Source organism: Hydractinia symbiolongicarpus, chromosome 4 (genome assembly GCF_029227915.1).
Source record: "Hydractinia symbiolongicarpus strain clone_291-10 chromosome 4, HSymV2.1, whole genome shotgun sequence".
Taxonomy (NCBI): domain Eukaryota; kingdom Metazoa; phylum Cnidaria; class Hydrozoa; order Anthoathecata; family Hydractiniidae; genus Hydractinia; species Hydractinia symbiolongicarpus.
The window spans coordinates 22,499,542-22,521,875 of NC_079878.1; the positions used below are offsets into that span (position 1 = coordinate 22,499,542).

At 32.7% G+C, this 22,334-nt stretch overlaps 1 protein-coding gene across 2 annotated transcripts; it reads left to right on the forward strand.

The window, feature by feature from the left end:
- Positions 1-816: 816 nt before the first annotated feature.
- Positions 817-20,415, forward strand: LOC130641871 (potassium voltage-gated channel subfamily H member 2-like). Of its 2 annotated transcripts, XM_057448872.1 has the most exons (12): positions 817-1,271; positions 2,036-2,143; positions 4,639-4,872; positions 8,171-8,287; positions 9,687-9,811; positions 12,482-12,859; positions 15,047-15,260; positions 15,609-15,791; positions 15,943-16,142; positions 16,873-17,122; positions 17,678-17,877; positions 18,835-20,415. In XM_057448872.1, the coding sequence occupies exons 2-12, from the start codon at positions 2,068-2,070 to the stop codon at positions 20,143-20,145; spliced, it is 3,288 nt and encodes a 1,095-aa protein (XP_057304855.1). In that variant the 5' UTR covers positions 817-1,271; positions 2,036-2,067; the 3' UTR covers positions 20,146-20,415. The 2 variants fall into 2 exon arrangements, with proteins under 2 accessions (XP_057304855.1, XP_057304856.1); XM_057448873.1 differs by lacking the exons at positions 817-1,271; positions 2,036-2,143; positions 4,639-4,872; positions 8,171-8,287; positions 9,687-9,811 and adding an exon at positions 10,483-11,837.
- Positions 20,416-22,334: the final 1,919 nt, after the last annotated feature.

The window sequence follows — 22,334 nt, forward strand, 5'->3', positions numbered from 1 at the left end:
GATACACTACACAACGCACGTTCATACTCTTTATGAGAAAATTGAGAAAAATAGTGCTAAACCAAATTTTTATACTACAAAGAGTAAAGATAAAGTAGTGAGAAGTAAGAAAAGTGAGGAAAGTCACAAATAAAATGTGGGAAGTGGATCAAAAGGGTGAGAATTATGGCCATAAAAGACTTGAGAAGTGACGAAGAGCAAGAAATAAAAAAAAAATGCGAAAAGAAAAAATACTCACAGAAATTAAAAAATCTAAACAGAAACAGAAAAAAAAACAAGAAATGAAGAAAAACAAGAAAGGAAAAAAAAGCAAGAAGTAAAAAAAGTGTGAGAAATTATACACTTTTTTGGATTTTAAAATTTTATTTAATAAATAGACGCGCTGTGCACAAATAAGACAAAACAAAAGACCATCAAACAAGCATTACTAAAATGTTTAATTTCTTGTCATTTTTATTATCATTTGGACTCTACTTTGAAACCGCTCATACATGCGTTCCCTTCGTATAGAAAGATAAAAAAAAGAAAGGCTGATTTTATTTCAAAAAACCTGCCCCTTTCTCAACAAAAATCAAAAAAACTTAGTATAACTATTGCATCTTGTCTATAATCCCGTGGAAAAATCCACTTAAGCAGAAGAACAATGGAAAAAATATAGGTTGTTTTAATAATTTTGCTGAAGTCGGCATGACATACACAAGTTTTTCTTCTTAGAAATGTGTTAACCAGTTGCTGACGTCAGCAAAATTCAAGCGACAATTCTCTTTTCGATTGTTTTCCTGCGTAAGTGGATTTTTCCACAGGCTTTATCGATATTTCAGTGCTACAAAGCAGGAAGAGACTAAACTATCGATATCTCGACAGATCAAGTTAGCATTGGAGGTCTTTACGCAATAAAATATCAAAAGTTTGTTGTTGCTAGATTTATCCAGGAAAGCCTTTTCAGTTTCTAATAGAACTGTTATCAATGATGGTCCTCCAAGGAGGTTCTAGTGCAATTGGAGCCCACATTTGAGCTACGGAAGGGCGTGCAAGCACAACAGCCACTCAACAAGACGACCGCCTAAGATATCAACCTATTCTCATGCTGAACGTTAAGCAGAAAGGACGGATACACACTTATAGTCTCTAGCATGACTCGGCCGAGGTTTGAACCCAAGACGTTTCACATTGGAGGCGAAAGCTCTACCACAAGGCCACGAGTCAAACTTACATTCATGTATATTTGGGTTATATCTGTATTAGGATTGCCGGCCTATTTTTAAAAAGAGGTAAATTTTGCAGGTGATATCAAACTATTTAATTTTTAGGATCCTCAATAAATTTAATCATTTTTAAACAGCAAATAATAAAAAGGTAGATAGAAAAAAAATATAATTAAAGAAAAGGATGTAAAAATATTGTGTGTTTTGTGAGAATAGGTTTTTAAAGCTTTCTTTATCTTGCCACGCATTATTAAACGCAAAGTATAAAATATGAGACCGCCCGTACATGCATTCTCTTCGCATAGAAAGATAAGAACATCTATATATAACAACCAAATTAGGGAGACATTTTTCTATGATTCTAGCAGCAATCTTGCTGCAGAAAATTTTTTTTCTCTTATAATTTTCACTTAGTTTTATCGAAACCTTAAAAAATTCTCAAGGCACAAAAAAGAAAAAAGAAATAAATACTTATATTAATTATTTATAAACAGGTGAAACTAACAAAAGGAATTATTTAAGGAAAAACTCTTCCTTCCCACAAACGAGATTAGTTTTACTGAAGTTAGCGTGTACAAGCGTGGATTTATTTGCTGTGTTAATATATTTTGTTGGTTCGGAGACTTTTCTTAAATCGTGATTAAAAATGGGAACTCTGTAGTTCTATTGAACAATATTAGGTGTACCAAAGGGTTTAAAAGGCTTTTTGACTTATTATAAAATGCTTTGTTCTGCAAATTTAGTCTATCATAACGGTTTCACCATTAAGGACAAAATATTTTACACAAATATTCTGCTAAAGTAATAAAAAATACATTTTTTTTGTGTAGGATTTAAAGTAAAGAAGGCAATCGTAGCTATCATGGTGTTTAACCAAAAAGGAATTGCAGGTGGCAATTCATTTTTTGAAAGTCTTGGAAAAAAATTTGATGGCAGTGGTAAGTCGAAAAATATTACTTCTATTTGAGTATTTAGAAAATTCACCAGGTAAATGTTGCAAAAATAGAGTTATAAATAAATAAAAATTGTTTTTTATAAAGACATTTTAATTTGTTGAATTATTTAGCTACTATACGAAATAAAGAAAAAATTATTTATTTTCTGATCTGTTGGTCTGTTTTTTATCCTTGGGCCACATTATATCAAATGTATAGTTTTTAAAGAACACGAAAAAAACCCCGGAAAGAAACAGAATATTTAGTAATAAATATTTGGTTGAGCCATTAATTCATCCTATACTTTGTGTCCAAAATAAGTTCAGAGATGGATCCTACTCGAATCCTTATCATTTTTAGCATCGACTTTTATTTGCGCAAAACAGTAAAACTTAAAAAGCGAATTTAAACATGTTTTTTTGCAACCACCATCCCAAGACATGCTGTCTCTTTTTGCATGTCCTATTAATAAAAACAACGCCAATGAGAGACACAAAGTTCTGGGAGCGAGGTTGGTTTTTTGTTTACAATGTGGCATTCTTTGATCGTTAGACGCTAGGAATTTTTTTGTTTGTTTTACGCGTCTACTAACGAAACTATCGCGTGCACAAGGATGTAGTCTCGTCAAGTAGCGTCTAAAAGTCATACTCATTGTGCGCCTCATCCGCAACCGGGCGCAACTAGACGCAAATAGACGTACCCTGACGCAATCAAAGGACAACAGGCGCAACTAGACGCAGTCAGACGCCTAGCGAGTATCAAGTAAGTAAGTAGACGCCCAGTGAGTATCAAGTAATTTCTTTTTCCTAGACTTTGATCGTGAATGTAAAATTAAAACATTCGAAATTTTTCAAAGAAGATAGTTAAAAAGAATAAAAAAGTTGATAAAACCTTTCTTTGGCGCAGTCTCGTAATTCTGAGAAAAAATACATGCAAGATGATATGTTGGGATAGGGATGGAATGCGTTTTTCTAGTCGAGTAGTCTTTTTTTTCCGTATATTATAACAATGCACCTTTTTTTATGACATGACTTACATTTTCTTCTGTTCTTAGTGTTGAAATAAAAAGGAATCATCGCTTTATTAAGTCGGAAAAGAAATGGAGTGGCGATGGCGGGCACCATACCTTCTCATAAATTGTTATTTTTTAAGATGAAGTCTTTAAATCTTTTTTAAAAAATTCTCAAATAATTTTCTAACATGGTTAATAGGTACAGTTGAACTCATGTAATTCGAATCTTCAAGGAGATTCAAAATTTGTTCGAATTACATGAGTTTCAAATTATAGGAGTTTGACTTTTTTCGGCCGAATTTTGGTGGGATAGTGTTTACGGCGCTTATAATTACCAACATTGATAATTAATACCGCTGTAAACACTATCCCAGCAAAGTGTAAAACAAGTGCTACAAATTTTCCAGATCCTTTAAATCATTATACTTTATTTTTTAAGTCACCTCATTGTGTCACTCTTGGATGCCATTGTGTCACTGTTGCCATTGTGTCACTCTTGGATGCCATTGTTGGGAATGATGTAGAATATCAACAGACAAACAAAAACACTTCAAAAGCTTTTTCAAAACATTCTATTTCAATAAAAAGTTCGATTGTTAAAAAATTCTCGATTTTCACGAGAAAGTTCGATTATTGGAAAAATTTGAGTTTTGGAACTTTAAACGGACGAGAAGTTCAAAATTCGAATTACATGATCACAATTTGCTCATGGGACAAAGAAAATTGTTCGATTTGCATGATTTTTCGAATTGCATGAGTTCGAATTATAGGAGTTTTCTTATAAGGATTTTGGAGTAAACTCGGACGGGCATTCGTTCGATTTATATGATTATTAGAATTATTGGAGTTTGAATTGCATGAGTTCAACTGTACTTATCCATGTAATCTTTTGGATTAACCTACAATCTGATACAGTTGAGCAACTATTCTACTGCTCGTATTTCGTTGCAACTTCTATAATCCGAAAGATAAAAGCCTCATGTCATAACAGCAGTTTTTTGGCTGTTTTTGGAGTTAGCAAGAAGCATCAACTCGACAATAATCCGAAGTCAGGAAGTTGCGAAAGTGCAATTTCTGCATATTCGTTTGTTAAGCAGCGTTTACAATGCGCTAGTTCCACTTGTTACCATTCTGAAATTACGAAATAATCCACTTCAGGACCCAAATGTGCCGATATATCAGGAAAAGAGTCATGCTGACGTTTAAGAGTTTGGTTTTTAACCAAGTAACTTAAGATCTTAATCCTAAGTCTGCTATTAACATTGACAAGTTCAAATTACGTAAATGTAATATAAAAATAGCCTAAATTATTGTTTATAGAGACGGACTTTAAAATTTGCAGTGTTTGCCATTATTTTGGCAAAATTTGTGTATTTCTAACGTTTCTAGTCGCTCCACGAGATAAACTTCCTACAGCATTGGTTCCTACCTACGCTAGTTATCATCCTAAATTTTAAAATAAATGATTCTTTTCATTTTTTTTCAGTGAGCAACTTTGTTTTGGGGAATGCAGAATCTCACCGCGGGTTTCCAATAATTTACTGCAGCGATGGGTTTTGTTTATTATCAGAATTTTCACGGAAAGAATTGTTGGGAAAAAGTTGTGATTGCAGCTTCCTGTATGGCATGCAGACGAACGTGAATAAAATCGAAAAAATAAGGGAAGCATTCATGAAGCAATCAGAATACAAAACAGAACTTATGCTTCACAAGAAAAGCGGTTTGTCTTATATACTCGTATTACAATTTCTTGGCTCTGTTCTATATGTGGCATATAAAATCGATATTATTAAATGCAAATTCGCACCTTTAATGCTAGCGTAAGGGAAGGAAGATGCACGAATCATTGTTTAATCTTCTTCACCGATCTACTTATAAGATTGTTTTACCTTTAAGCGTCATCTGATTGTGATCAGCTAAAATTTGTAGAAATAATAGCCTAATACAAAAAGTGATACAAATAGATCATCTAGCTAAGTAATAAACAGAGTGACAAATAAATAATGACAACTGTAACAAATATGGCTGACTGCTACTGTCGCTTTTTTTGCTACTTCATTTTATTTAAAACTAAATAGTGCAAACATGGTGGTATGAAGCACTCGTGGACGAACGTCCGGTGTCACCGTAAAAACAGACTCCCCTAGAAGTTTACTCCCCAGTAATAATTTACTAGAAAATAAGTACTCCCCAGTACTTATTTTCCGGGATATTGTTACAATATCCCGGGAGTATCAGGAAATTTTTACTCCCCTACCTTAATAAATAAAAAATGACCATTATTATGCTGATAAAAAGAATTTATTAAGAGAACTTACAGTGGACTACCGAAAGAGTTAAAAATCCGGTTGGGTGGGTTTGGCTTCTCTTTTTTAGTGGGAACATTAAAATCTATATAAATACAAGCTTTTAAAAGAAGCAAGAGTTGTTTAAAGATATATCAATACAAAAAGCTTTCAGAATCAGATGATTTTAATTGTTTCTTATAAATGGTTAGTACATGTCAGAGATATCTCTATGTATATATGCAGCTGAACTTGACTTTAAATAAATTTAACAAATACAAAAAAGTACAATCGGCTCAAATCACAGGAGAAAAAACTTTTTGGAGCTTGAAATCTTATAAAATCTGGAAAAAATGAAGTGCTTGAGCTTAAAAATGTATAAATGAAATAAATAATAGATTATTAGAGCTTTAAATAATAGAAATACAAACTTTTGACCTTGAGCTTAAGAACTTATCGGATAAAGCAAATAATATTATTTTGTTGTAGATAAATAAACGTTTGAGTTTAAAAAATGTATCAAACAAAGTAAAAATAATTGGAGCTTGACACTCTAGAAAAACATAGAAAAAGAACTGTTTAAGATTAGAAATCGATAAAAAGAACTATAAAAACTATGAATAAAGGAAGCCCGCACATTCGAATGTGCAATGGAATGTCTTCATGAGAGTTAGTTTTACAGGAAAAGTTAGTTTCTACTGGGAAAAAAGTACCCCTCCTTTCATAAAAGAGTGATTTCAAGGGAGTAATAATTTCCGTGTGGGAGTAATAATTTCCTGGGAAATTACCACTCCAGGAGTAATAATTTCCCTGGAAAATATTACTGGGGGAGTAATTTTTTTCGGGGAGTAATTACTTACGGTTACACCGGTAATGTAAAATCATTAATCATGCAGTCATATCTCAAACTACTATATTATATCTAATTAAAAAATGTGTAAATAAACAAAAAGTAAAAAAAATATCTCTTAAAATTTACGACCAGAATTTAAAATAAAATTTGAGAATACAAAACTGCAGAAAAACATCTGCTTAACCCTATTCGGTCCGGGGTTTTTCGAACATACTATGACCGGGGGAATCCCCCCTCTCAATAACTTTTTATAGGGTAGTTTAAATTGAATCAATCTTGGCACATTTATAGTACGTCATAAAAGGTACAAAATGGCAGCAATAAATTTTTGCTTGCGTCAGCACATTTTCTCTGACGTCATCAGAAGCTTGAAATTTGGTAAAAATGCCACTATCTGCTTAAAATTTAATTACTTTTTTTCCAGAGCGAATTTTTGCATTCTGTTTGAATTTTCTTAAAGCTAAATAAAAGATATTTAATATATTTCTCGGTTTTTTACGTGGATCGCATAAACAATTGCCAAAAATTGCCTGAAAATCCGATTTTTTCCGATTTTTGCGTAAAATCGGACAAAATCGGGAAATCGGATTAATCACGTGTCCAAATTATGCAAAATTAAATCTTAATGATAATGATAAGGATAATCCTAACATGAGTTTTTCCCCATTAAAGAGATTTCATAGACATTTTTAGGGGTAGTTTCGAGTAATGGCCAATATCAAAGCCTCTGAATGGTCTGGAACCTAAAAATTTGGTATGCAGGTGTCTAATAGATAAATATTGAAGCTCAGTAAGTTTCATAGACATATAACATAACAATAAGGAGTTATTAAAAAAAAAACGTCAGACCGAATGGGATTAAACTTTTTTAGTGAAGAAAACTTTTTAGTTTCTTGTCCTTAACTAATAATGCAATGCGTAAAAATTCTAATTCGGTTTGTTTCTAAACAACATAAATTAACGGTGGGACTTGGTCATTAGGGGTTCGCAAAATGCGCGAGGCCGGAAAAATTATACTTTTTTTATACAATGGCATCAGAACCAGTATGCCAATGCGTGCAATGGATTCTCGAAAACTTCTTTAAATAGGATGAGTTAATATGTCAAATCAATAGCAACCTACGGGCGTGGACCTGCTCCACTGTGTATTTTTGGCGATACAACTACTAATCACCGTCGATAAATGAATTTATTAGTCCACTTTGCTTCGTCACGTGACAAAGAAAATAAAAGGGCAGAATAAGCTGGAAAATATCACACCCACCTACCCGCCCTTAGTGTGTGATTTTTCGAGTAGAATAATTATATATTTGTAATTCTTTTGTAAATTTTATGTTCCGACTGCATAACTACCTAGTCTGATATACTACTACCTAATCTGATTACAGCACTTGTATTGCATATACGAAGGTTATACAGAGTTAATTAATCAAGTTATTTTCGATTGAATGCAATGAATTAGAAAATAACTTGTCCCTACGTAGCGACTTATGCAGATGAAGATTCAACTCCAAACAAAAAAATATTAGAAAAATATCGCAAATGTGATGAAACTCCCTCAGGCGGTGAAAAAATCGAGTGAATACTCTTTCCTCCTTGGTGGCACAAATACACTACAGTGTACCCAATTCAACGAACTGTCAAGGGTTGACAACAAATGGATTTATTAAATGGAGATTTGGTAAATCTATATTATAATACCCGTATACGTCTGCCGTCTGTCTGTCACGCAAAATGAGAGCTTAGCTGCGCAAGTAGCCAGACGCACGCAATGCGGTATAAAAAGGTTGGACGAACCCATGGATTTTTCAGGAAGAGATACTATGTTAAGTGCAATTCTTAATCAGCTTTTGAGTGTTTAATAAATATTTTTCATTTAGGATCTTCATTTATTTGTCTTCTGGATGTCATACCAATTCGTAATGAAAAAAACGATGTTGTACTCTTTCTTGTGTCCCACAAAGAAGTAAAAAAGAACACTCCGACAGAGTATACAGGTGATTATTTATGGGAGGGTTTTATGACAATGATTAGTATTGTCCACATCGGGGAATCATTCTTTTTGTCTGTAAGTCTAAATAAGTGCTTGGCGAAATCCTAATTTTAATATGTTGAAAATGTGAGACAAACTTTTAAAGGAGGGGCGAACAGCGCGGGCACGGCTGCTGATTGAAAATTTATGATGATAGAGTTAATTCCAAAGACCAGATACGCTGGTCTGGAATGTTCCGTAAAACATCTGTTCACAGGAGTTTGTTACAAAATAACATTTTTTCTCTCATCCAGTTATTTTATAGTTCAGTATTTTTACACATTTGCAAAACTGGTGGTTATATTTAAAAACAATATTAGATCTTTCTGTGTATTGTGATGTCAGCGCATCGATGATCCCACTGTTTTATCAAAAATAATAAACAAGACAAAAGTTAAAGATCAAAATAGCAAAAATGCTATTAGTTGAATAACACGACCAAAATATTTTTTTATTACTGTAAGCAAAGCTGAAACCGTTGCACGTTCGATTTGTTTTTAAAAAATTCCGGTCTGTGTATTTATCGGATTTGGCGTCATCACTATAAACTTCATTGTTCGAAGCTGGAAGTATGTTGTGAAAAAGCAAACCAAATTACAAAAGAATTATTATTTTGTTGCGACTACGATTGCATGTAAAATATTTTGGGTTCATAAATATCTTATTTGTTAAGTTTATTGGTAAGTACATCTTAAAATTGATTCTTCTTGCCACCTACAGCCATGAAGACTAAGATCTTGCTTGTAAGGAATATGGATATTCAGTTATTAAGCATAGTTATTTGTGTGTGCTTATAGTAGTTATTTTATTAGATTTTGGGATTTAGAGACTCCTTAATCTTTGCTTCCTCGCTTAAAATTTATTTTGTGGCTGCCACAAAAATGTTTTTTGTTCGCCTCCCCTTTAACGTGTTTAGAAATATAAAATTTCGCGGAAAGGGTCAGAACTGCGTTTTTCAACCTGAAACTTTGAACAGTACGTGAATAATAGATATAGACTAGATTTTGGGTATTTCAAGGAATGACGTCACAGCAAAGATGCTGACGAGAGCACTAATGTCAGAATACGGCAGGTTTTATGCAAATTTGGGGAACCTATTACAAGGAAAGAACTTTTTTTTGAACTACCAAAGTTTTCGGAACTTAGCAATTTTTACCCTATTGAAACTTTAAATTCCAAAACATTACAAAGAGCAGATTGCTAAAATAAGTTTCGCAAAAGTAGCCCTAAGTTGATCAAAACTGATCAAAGCTAAGCAAAACTGTAAAGTTTTGAAGAACTATCAAATCTCGGTCATAATATCGCCAAAATATAGTTTTTACGCGCCCTATGCTTCATATTGCTACCCTTAATTTACATTGCAGTAAAAACTGAAGAATCGCAACCACTGAAAAAGAAAAGGAAGTTCAGCCGTGATGTTTTGTTTCATTTGCAACGGCAATACTCAGGAGAAAAATATAATACAAACACGCAACACCATGCAACTACAGTAAGTAGCTTTTTTGTGGAAAGTTTTCCTATTTTAAGTTATGTGTAGGGTTGTTAACATGGGATACCAACATCGTGGGCAATTAAAAGACTCCTTCGACAATAGATGACTTGTCAAATTTTTCTTTAACTTTAAGGAGTTTTGTACATGCGTACACATTCTGTAAGTGAAAAAGCAGGCCGGGTGGGGTAAAATAGCTATTATTGAAATTCATACAGCTAACTTGAAAACTCAAAGTCCAAAAGGCACTTAAAGGAATTTTTAGCTAATATTTCGTTTTTAATACACTTTTCCCGAATTTCATAAATTATAATAATTATGGCATCATCTAAAATTTATTATGGTTCTATGCTCTTCAAGTAAGGATATTCAGATAGAATATCAAATTATCATGACAAAAATGAAGTTTTAGAGCAATATAATATTCTGGTTGCATTTTATTTAGATTTGAAGAAATTAATTATTTTAAAAACGAGGCTATTCTTAGAAAGCTCGGCTATATGAAGGGTTTGACCGTACTTTTCGGTTTGCAATTGAGGGACTTAGCAAACAGAAATATTCACGAAATTAGGTAATTTATTCTACCTTTTACTAAGGAACTTGGGGATAAAAATCAATTTTAGTATCGACCTCTTTTATTGAGTTTGACATAATTGGGAAATTCGGGAAATTAGTTTGATTTATTTAGTTGTTTATATTTTCTAAATGCGTATGTCCGTTGTTTTTAACGAAAATCAAAACTTTGCATCGCACGAGAAGTTGTCAATATCTTGCGTCATTTTGTCGAGTTTGTTTTTTCTTTTCACATCTCCTTTTTATCCTTTTGCTCTTCTCTACCGTGCATTATAACTGGAAAGACATTTTTAATTCACGAGATTCACAGTTTATGAACAAACGTGGCGCTAAGTAAACAAGATTGGTTAATCAAATCGTGTACAAAAATTTATAAAATCTTGTGTCTTAGTGTTTTAAGAGTATGGAAGAGTCCGGATGAATTTTAACCATAGAAAATATTGTTAACTGTTTACTCAATTTCAATTGAACATTAAAGAGATAAAAGATTTGTGTTAAAAAAAGCATAACAAGATATCGAATAGGCTATCAGAGTTTCATCAAAATATGCTTTTATAAAACCAGCCACAACACACCTGTTTCATTTTCTTGTGTGGATTATAAAAAAGAGAAAACATTTTAAAATGAGAAAATATGTAAAATAAAAGCAATTATAATAGACCATTTGTTTCCTCTCCCCTTTAAGCTAATGTATGGGTTTTTTATAAAAGGTCAGAGATATGTAGGATGAAAATACAACAAAATACTTTAGAATACGCTTCAAGTAAATAATTCAGACGATATAATGTGAAAAATTTGCCCTTAGTTTTATTTCCTCTTCTGTTTTGATATTCAAATTTTTAATATGTGGATCATGTGCAATTTTTGGTGTTAAGACAAAGCCACAGACTTAACGAGGTGTAAGGCGACACGTTTCTTCTAAGAAGACGGTTTTAAGTTTTTAAACGCTGGTAATTGTTATGAATTTCATTAATTTTACTCACGTTTCTTCGCATACATTTGCTTTCCTGATTTTCTCATCACATCTGGCGTACGTACGTTGTTGTAGCTGCTGCTAATATGTAATAAATCAAACCTGAGAAATCAGTGTGTATAAAACGGAATAATTTTTTTGACTTAGCTTAGTCTTATGCGAGGTCTAATTATGACCTAGACAATCGATTTTACTGTACATGAGAGTTCAAGTATGTTACAAACTGATTTGAGGAAAAGTCTTCGTGCTTCATTAAGGCGTAAGAAGAAGCCACTGATTTCTATTAATCAAATGGTGCAATACAATAGTTACTACAATATAAAGTCATTAGGCTCTGCTGAAGAAATGACACAATTTATGGAATCAGTGCAGAGAAAACAGTCTGTACTTAGTTCTTGTTTGCTACCACTTTCCGTACCAAGTGGAATTACAGCTAATCAAGCCAATACCTTAAAAACCGGAGTGGTTCGCAAAATGACGGTAAATTGTGAATCTTTTTGTAGTATATATACAGTCAATAACTGGTATTTAGAGTACAGTTAACTTCTTATCATTTCTTCTTGATCTTCTATATCCAAAATTCTACATTTTACAGAGAGCTCTTGGTATCGATTTATACTAACGGCCAAAACCATGTTTTATACCTATTCATATGTTAAAAAAACCATACGTCTTTAATTAGGGCTACCTTAAGTTAAGAAGATAAATTGCTGCATCTCTATAATAATAGCTGTCGTCTGTCTGTCTCTGCGCAGACCCCCCGCCGAGTTAGAAAATGATGTTACGGAAACACGAACATCAAATGCGATATATTTTTTTCCACTTTGTTGCGACGGGTAAATATAAGGGACGGGTGAACCCGTGGATTTTTTCACGGCAACGACTAGTCTATATTATAATGCCCGTATACGTCTGTCTGTCTGTCTATCTGTGACGCAAAATGGTAGCTTAGCTGCGCAATAGCGAGAAGTACGCAATGCGGTATAAAAGAACGGGCGAACCCGTGGATTTTCCACGTGCTAACGACTAGTTTCTAAATATTTATCAACATTTACTAAATTTTAGAGTACTAATCAAGTTATCTTCTAAAAGGTGGATTTCAAGAGAATAATTTTTTTACTTAGGTTGGAACGCAGGCGCAAATCATTCCACAATACAAACTCGAAAATACAGAACTTCCCAAGTTAATGCTGTTACATTTCGGACGAAAAAGATTGATATGGGATTGGATTATTCTATTCTTGGTCGCTTACAATGCTATTATTGTTCCATTAAATGTAGCTTTCACCATCAATACCCTACTTGTTTTGGATTTAATCTTAGAACTTATTTTTATGTGCGATATCGTTGTTAATTTTCGCACGACATATATCGAGCCTAAAACAGGCAAGCTAGTAACGAATCCGTCCGACATATCTAAAAATTACTTAAAAGGCTGGTTTTTGGTTGACTGTATAGCTACTGTACCATTTGAGTTAATAATGCTTCTTAACAATTCCTTGGTAGGTTCACAATATGTACTTTAGTATCTTTTTTTGTGTAGACTGGTAGCCATGTACTAGAACGTTCGCTTCGACCCAGTCATGTTAGAGACTGTAAAGAGAGAATTTATCCTTTCTGCTCAACATTCAACATAAGTATGAGATTGATACCGCGGTTGTCTAGTAAGGCAATTGCTTTGCTTGCAAGAATTTTGTAACTTAAATTGAGCTTTAAACGCGCTAGAACACCCTTCGAAGGACCTTCCTTGATAGAAGTACATATAGGAACTGAAAAGGCTGGGTAAAAAATTTCAATAATAACAATAATAAAATGAAAATTAATTTACGGTATTTCGTAAATTGTTAATTCCATGGCAACAGTATCAATGCAGGTTTTTTTTAAAGGCATCTCCATTTCTCATCCAAACCTCTACCCCCGAGGGCAAAATGTATCTTATTAGTACTAATTTTCGTGTTAACCAATTTTCGCCCATTCGCACAAAAAATTCGTCGTGTCCGTAATTTAATATAAAAATATACATTTCCCGAATTACACATTTTATATAATTTTCTATTTTTGATGTTTCGACTTTAAGGTGGCAGTAACCCTTTTTTAATTGTCAAAATAGCTGAATTATTTATTCAGTGCTTTATTTATACCATTTTTTTACTATTTCCTAAAAATATAGGCCTTAATACATAATAAAATGATTTTAACTTAACACTAAAATTGCTGAGTCAGCAGAAATTTCTATTTAAAAATGTATCATAAACAAAAAAAAATCGGCTTCTACGAGCTCCAACTTTTTACAATCTCGTTATTTTTCATCAGCTTCTGATTTTAAAGGAACCTTGGGTTGACCCTGTTAAAACGGTGCGCGGATTTTTTTTGTTCATTCTTATTTTTTTAACAATAGCCTTTTGTTTTTCCAAAAGATTCCTTGTTAGCATCCCCTGCTGCATCGAACACTGTTAAAAGAAAAATATTACGAATAAAAAGATTTCCGCACACCGTATCATGGCTGCATGGTTCACCAAGCATGTCTAAAAATTTTAAAGTAAAACGAAAATGCTATCGAAAGTTAAAACTCGTGCAGTGTAGCATAATGAAGATCGTCTTAAATTTCTACATAATGCGCCATCTTAGTTGTTATTAACGTTTCTCTTTAATAATTACGTCATTTCTTTCTGTACAATTTCACAAGCGCGTAGACTTAAATCATATTCGGCATAACTAATTAATTATTCATGAATTTTATTTTAAAGAGGAATTGTCGAGGCTGAATATTTTTGGTGAAAGATAATAGTATTTTAGCTATAAAATTGTGACAAGTTTGGTATATCAGAAAAAAAATGAATATATAGTCTGTAACTAACTATGTAAATAAAAAATTCCGATTTTTAAAAGGGTTACTGCCACCTTAAGATCACATTCAGCATCATTGAATTGGTGTGTGTATAAATTTTACAGTAAAAGTCTTAGCTTTTAACTAATTAGCCTCGGTTTTAAACACAGGTTTAAACACATGTCAATCAGCGCAAGATCTGTTTTAACAGGTTGTTTGTTCGCTGTAAGAATCTGAAGATTTTACATTTTATCAAGTTAGAAAAGTTGAAAAATAGCAGCAAAGAAAACTAATTCAGGAAAGAAAAGGTGTATTACGCTTTTCGCAAAAATTAATGCACGAAAACAAACAAAACCAAATGGGGAAAGGCGTCAAATTTCTTCCTTTTTTATAATTTTTAACAACAAGAGCTCTCAACAAGATACATGAACGAAACATCTACATTTGTAATTTGTTTAAAACCCTGCATTTTACTATATTTCCTTGTTATTTATTGTTATTCGAACGAAAATTGATTCGTGTGAAATATGTTCATATTGTTATTGGCCGCAAAAATATAATACGCAAGAAATAGATGAGTTTCTTTGCTGCGCATTAGGAATAAGGTATTTTAGCCTGAAAGCTGCCAAGATGTTGTTACGTTACCTCCAATTTTTTCCTAATACTTGCAAAACAGCCTCTTATCGATGACTTGACTACAAAACTAAAAGTACATCTCTGGAATATCTATGATTTAACATCTTTCAAATAAAAGATGAAATAAAGAAATAAAAGAAAGTTTTTTCAATATGTAATATTTGTATGTATATCTCTTTTTATTGTATATTGCTATAATTACATTCAATACTATGTTTTTATACAGCTTCCTTATGTGGCAGTGTTGAAGATATTTCGTTTGCTTCGCTTATTTCGAGTGATACGACGAGTAAATCGGTATATCGAGCACACAACCTCGCTTTTACTACTCATGATGTTTTCGTTTGCGCTGCTTGCGCATTGGTTTGCATGTATTTGGTACGTGATTGGTTATAGGGAAATGCAGAATGGAAAAACAACTGGTTGGTTGCACAAATTAGGTTAATTGATGTTATTTATTTCGTACCTTGTTATTTTCCCAATTTTTGTGCTAAAACAACCCACATTCAGTGTAATAATCTTAGTGCGTGTATTTCAAGTTTCGTAAAATATCGTGAATTTTCTAATTTTGTTTTTCAATTTTTATTATACTTTTTGTTAATCCATCAAGTATAAAAGTTGCATTTTAAGTTTTTCAGTAGAATAATTTACTGTGAGGATTCACAGAAAAGGTTTTTTTTATTCGCGAAAATAAGTAATCGGGAAATATGACTTTTTAACTTGCGAATGTACTCAAAGTAAATTTAGCTAGAACGGGTATCTTCTCTATCAGTTACGTTTTCTTATAGGTAATCAGAATGGAAGATTATTTTACAATAACACTGGCAAAGTTAAACAACTTAATGAAAACCAGAAATATATAAACGCGTTATACTTTGTATTTACAAGTTTAACCACTGTTGGGTTTGGAAATATTGCTCCAAATACAGTTGCAGAACAGACTTTTTCAATTTTAGTTCTTCTTCTTGGAGGTAAAGTTCTTGAAATTCCATTTTTCTTTATTATATATGAAACGTCATGAAAAGCATATGAGCATAATTTCAGAAGAGATTTTGTGTTTTTAAAAAAGGTTGTATTTTAAAGAAAAAGTTCAATGTGTGTGTGTGTGTCATTCTTTTGTAGCTATTGTACAATCCGCCATATTTGGAAACATGACCGCAGTTATTCAAAAACTTTACGCTGCAAGAGCAAAATTTCATGCCAAAGCCTCGCAAATCAAACAATTTGTACGCCAGCACCAAATAGATGACGAGCTGAAACGACGCATCGAAGACTGGTTTATTTCGCAATGGTCTATCAGCAAAGGAGTCAACACGCAGGAGGTGATGTCCTTTTTTATGTTTTTTGTTTAATCTTCATCCGATGCTGTATTTTTTTTTACCAAACTTTCATTTATTAACTTTTTATAAACAATTGTGTAAAATACGTTTCATTAAAAATAATTTTTTCAAGTATTTTTGGACAGAGTTTACACAATAGGAAATATTTCTGGACCCAGGTAATGATCTCCCTAAGACCTCTTTTTATAAAGTAGATCGACAACATTCCGTAATCAATTTAGTCGCAATAAAACACAACTTAAGTTTGTTTGCACAACATAAACATGAATTTTAAATCATTAACTAATCAAATAGCAAATTGTTAGGAAATAATTTTGAAGAACATAAAATTCAGAAAAATTATATACTCGGACATTTTCTGAAATATTTTAAACAAAAAATATATCCGAGTGCGTGTAAAGTTGTCGAGGTTCGTTTTTATAAATACTTGATGCCATGTGTCTGTGTCTTTTGCGAATGAGCTACCTACTTAGCTACCCCACTGGCACACTGAACGGAGAAAAACATTCTCATATAAGGGAAGAATCTCTGTTTCCTTTGCTACGCTTACTTGCTCTTCTCCAATATTGAATTAAGAAATGGGTCGACCAAAATGGAGGTCGGTAATAGAAATAATCGGCAAAAAAGTTCGGTCGGATAAATAAATTGGCAAAAAATGTTGGTCGGCAACAACGGACCAAATTTTTGCTAAAGTATTCGACCTTTATTTTAGATGCTTGACAGCTTCCCAACTGAACTACAAGCTGATATATGTTCACATTTATACAAACGATTTTTATCCTTACCTTGTTTCATGCATGAAAGTCGTGGCTGCCTTAGGTTGATATCCCTTAAGATAAAAAAGACTTATTTTAGTCCTGGAGAGATGGTTATTAAAGAGAATGATGTTGTGAATGCAATATTCTATATTCACAAAGGAACAGTGGAGGTCGTGCAGAAAGATTTCATTGTAGCAATATTAGGTAAGAGACCCTTGTTAATATTTTGAACACTCTTACTGCTAGAATAAATGGTTAAAAAATATATCATCAATATACTTTATTATTGGAAAATTTGGTAGACTGATATCTTCGCTGTTTTTGTGATATTTTCTTATTTTTGCAGGTCACGAAAAATAGTAAATTTTGCGGAAATTAATTTTCGCGAGTGACTATAAAATTTAATCAATACTTATCATAAAAATATTAATCATTTAAATACTTATCATCCAAAGGATATTTGAGAACAAGTATTGAGATTCGTGTTTTTCGTTTTCACTGTTTATCCTGAGAATTTCATAAATTTAAATTGATTTAAATAGTCAAGAAAAAGACGAACTTGCATATTTTATTCCTGTCGACCTTTTTGGACATTTAAATAACATTTCCTGGTAGAACCAGGTTTGAAATATTCAGTGGGAAGCACAGTTTCATTTCTTTGAATGGCACTTGCATTCTTAAGCTCTTAAAAAAGTCCATATTTTGTATACTGTATTTTGTGTATTTGTATAGTGTATGTGTCGTGTATTTACTGACTAGGGTCTGGTGATGTATTTGGTGGACATATTTGCAAAAACAGACCTCTACGACGTGCAGATGGAGATATTCGAGCTTTAATGTACTGTGAGATATTATACTTGACACGAGAAAGTATTCAAGAAGTTTTGAAGCATTACCCAGACTTTGCAGAAAATTTTTCACAAAATATTAGCTTGTCTTTTAACCTAGACACTAAAGAGGTACGCCTGATATTCGCATTACTTCTTTCTTAAGAAAACTACGCAGGAATATATTACAGTATAAAATGAATTGATTGGCTGGAATGAAAATTGGCTGGCGCTAGCATTATTTTTCGGACTTGAACATAATATAGGTCGGTTGAACTAATTTGTGCATAAATTTTGTTTGTTAAGTGGTTCCTATGATACTATTATGATATTACGTTTTGGGTCTATAGTAAAAACAACGAGTAAAAACAATGAGTAAAAACAATGAGTAAAAACAATGCTCAAAAAACCTTTTTTTAATTTTTTTGGACTACAACTCAGCAAAGTTAAGTAGGTATAATAAAAAAGTGGGTTGGTTAAGGAGCCCTCTATTTCCCAATATAAATAGGGCTAAATAAATAAAAAAAAGTTTTATGAGATAGTAATAATACAAATTCGTTTTTAAAACGGTCAGTCGTTATGTTATTCGCTTAAAGATATTCGCACGTCTTTGTCAATTACATCCTACACACACCCTACACACATCCTACACACATCTTGTTCTGGCACACTGTCGACAAATTGATGTCGCGAAGGTTTGCAAAATTAATCGAAATGGCATACAATCAATTATTAAAATTTGATGTAGAATTGCTATTATCATGGGGCATAAAACGATCACAAAATACTCAAAAATAGAAGCAGAGCAGAGTTAGATATTATACAGTTACATGGCACAATTAGATAGCTATCGAAAAGAGTTAAGCCAAATAAATATATATATTTCCTTTCGCTCGACTTTAGATTTAAAATAGTTGTGCGCGAAAATTGAGTGAATTTAAGTAATAAGTAAGTAAAAATAAGTAAGTAAGTAAAAATAATATGTAAAGACTTTTTATTTTAAATTTTATGGCATATTTATTTTAGGTATTTAATTTCAACTGTTGTTCGAATTGGCAGTAAATAAATATTCCACAATTTATCATATAGGGCAATACTACCTTTAACAGCTCTGGTTTGAATTCTATCGAAGAGGAAGAAGAAAATTCATTCAGCACAGATTCGAGTAGCTTTCAAAATTCATCTGATGAAGATCGACGAAGGAAACGACATGGAAGAAAAAAAACTTCAAGAAAAAAAAACTCCAAAAAATCGACATTACCATTATGGCAACAAAAACTTCAAAATCGAGAGACTGATCTTAAAAGATCACCTTCTGCAAGCCTTAAAAGTCGTCTGATGAAAATTGGATCGTCTGATTCTGACGAAGAACACAATGGTAGTAACGACATTGTTTTATTTGAGTCAGGCGAGGATAGCGATGATGGTGAAAAAAAGTATTTAACTGATGAAAAAAACAATAACTCTGTAGCTCCGACAGCGTTTGATTTACCTGATATTGAACAAACTAACATAGACAGAATTAACATATCCTCGAGCAGATACGAGTTGCATGATAATTTTTATCAAAAACCAGATGTGCAGGAAGTTGATTTAAAATTGGATGAAAATTCTATAAAGAGTACTACCTTTTCTCTTGAATCTTCATGCTTATTTCCTGACCCTCCAGTGTTAAGCAATCCTTATTGCGACTTAAAAGCTAAAGAACTCCCCTTAAACAAAGACGCACACAGTGAACAAGAAACCGATAACAATAACAAAAAAGCAATCAGACGAAAAAGCCATCGCAATTTAGGTTACGCTAACCATTACCCTTCTACAAATGGGGCCTACTTAACAGACAATCTTTCTGCACCAACACAACAAGATGTTTTTCCTGCTGCATCAAGTCCAGAACGCAATACTGCTATGTACACAAACGTTAACGCTTTGCATAACAACACATTACAAGAACAAGGGCTTGATCTAGGTATATATTCTCAGCTTTCAGGTACGAATGGTCGTGAATCAGGTGGAACATGCGAGTCTTATTCTGATACCAATACACATACTAGAAAATCAGAAAACATTTCCATACAAATTCCAAATGGAAACATTCATAACTCATATGAGACTAATGTAGATTCTTTAATTTCTTATACTACAGAAGGCGTTCAGGCAAATGAGTGTATTGGAGCGAATAATGTTTTGTCGTTGCACCATTTAGCGAATGAATTGTGTAAATTAAAAAAAGAAGACATTAACGATGTTAAAACTGACATAAATAATTTACGAAATGAAATTCGTGTGATTAAAGTTGGATTGGATTCGTTAATAGACTTGATAAAGAACAACAACACGCAACGTGAAGAGGATAGAATAGGGATGAAAAGCAATGGGAACACATCGAACAAGGAGTAAAAAAACAGTCCTCTTTGAACTACAGGAAAAGCACTTACAAGATGAAATTGGTTTTTACCCGTGAAGAAATGTTAGAGAAAAATGCATTGAAGTTAAAAAACACAGTCAGCACCTGGAAATTTTTTTTCGTTTGCTTGACTTTTTAATATTTACAAAGAACTAAATAATACCGAAGCTCTAGACAATAAAACACTTTTCTATTGGCTTTAAAATTAGGATATAGTGGGACATCTGTATGATTTTATAAACATTATTAAATTTTACGAAACATTTTTGGGGGTTTCATAGTAAGATTATCACAATCTTGAAAGTCTAAAAAATTATTCCTCAACTTGAAATGAAACATTTTATAAGCAAGCCATCAGTAATAAGTACTATTTAAAATAGCTTTATTCCAATTATTTACCCAGGACGGCTTCTATAATTCACATTGGTACTGTTATCTGTGAGGGTCGTTCGAAAGGAACCTTAATGAAACCAAAGGACCTATTTGAGTTACAGGCACCGTTAAAGCACAACAACCGCTTAACTAGACAGCCTTCTCATGCTGAAAGCTTGGCAAATTGGATCGATCCACACTGCTATAGTCTCTAGCAAGTGTAGGGCGAGATTGAACCCACAATCCTCTCTACAAGAAGCAAAGCTCTACTACAAGGCTGCCAATTGTCACATCAAATCTCATAAACATTTAAAAATGTAAAATATAACAAAATATTTCTTTATATAGCCCCAAGTAACTTGCCTTATTTTCCGAAATACCAAAACAGGTTCAAAAGTATAATAAAATCCGCTTAAAAAGTTACTAAACTGGAGAAAATGTTTAAAAAGTAACAACTGAGAAGTCGAAACAATTAGAGAGAGGTAGAAAAATAGAAAACATGGATACTTCAAGGGTAAGGATTTTTAGTTGCTTTATTCAGTTAAATCACTGCCATTAGTTTTTCCAATATTTATAACAAAAAACATTTTAAGAAGGATGTTGTTGAACCAATAAGAGTGTGACAAGGTAAGATATAAGAATGCGATGGGATAACAAAGTATAAAGTGTATCAAATTACATGGTACTGTAGTAAGGTATTGTTGTTAATCCTTTCCCTCAGATTTCTTTGATTCTGATATCTATATTATAATACCCGTACACGACTGTCACGCAAATGGTACCGCTAGTAGCGAAATGCACGCAATGCGGTGTAAAATGGACAGGTGAACCCGTAGTTTTTTTTCACGGGTCGCTGACTAGTACTGTTTCAATTTAATTGCAGGTCACTGTTAATTGGTTGAATAACTGAAATGAGATAACACTATGGTTACCTAAATAAATTAATAAATGTATGCAACAAATTGTTCGGAATAAACATGTTTATGTAACAAATTGTTCACAATAAACATGGTTATGTAACAAATTGCTCGAAATAGACGCGGGTATACAACAAATTGTTCGGAATAAACATGAGTATGCAACAAATTGTTCGGAATAAACATGGTTATGTAACAAATTGTTCGGAATAAACATGGGTATTCAACAAATTGTTCGGAAGAAACATGAGTATGCAACAAATTGTTCAAAATAAACATGGTTATATAACAAATTGCTCGAAATAGACGCGGGTATGCAACAAATTGTTCGGAATAAACATGGGTATGTAACAAATTGCTCGAAATAGACGCAGGTATGCAACAAATTGTTCGGAATAAACATGAGTATGCAACAAATTGTTCGGAATAAACATGGTTATGTAACAAATTGTTCGGAATAAACATGGGTATTCAACAAATTGTTCGGAAGAAACATGAGTATGCAACAAATTGTTCAAAATAAACATGGTTATATAACAAATTGCTCGAAATAGACGCGGGTATGCAACAAATTGTTCGGAATAAACATGGGTATGTAACAAATTGCTCGAAATAGACGCAGGTATGCAACAAATTGTTCGGAATAAACATGAGTATGCAACAACTTGTTCGGAATAAACATGGTTATGTAACAAATTTTTCGGAATAAACATGGTTATGTAACAAATTGTTCGGAATAAACATGGGGATTTATCATGGCCCATCCGTGTATGTATTTCCCACGGAAAATTATTCTCGTTATGACAGGCTAGCAATATTCAGTAAAATGTTATTGAAGTCGTGCTATTTTCGAACGGGAACGGGATCTGATCTGAACGGATAATTATTTTGAA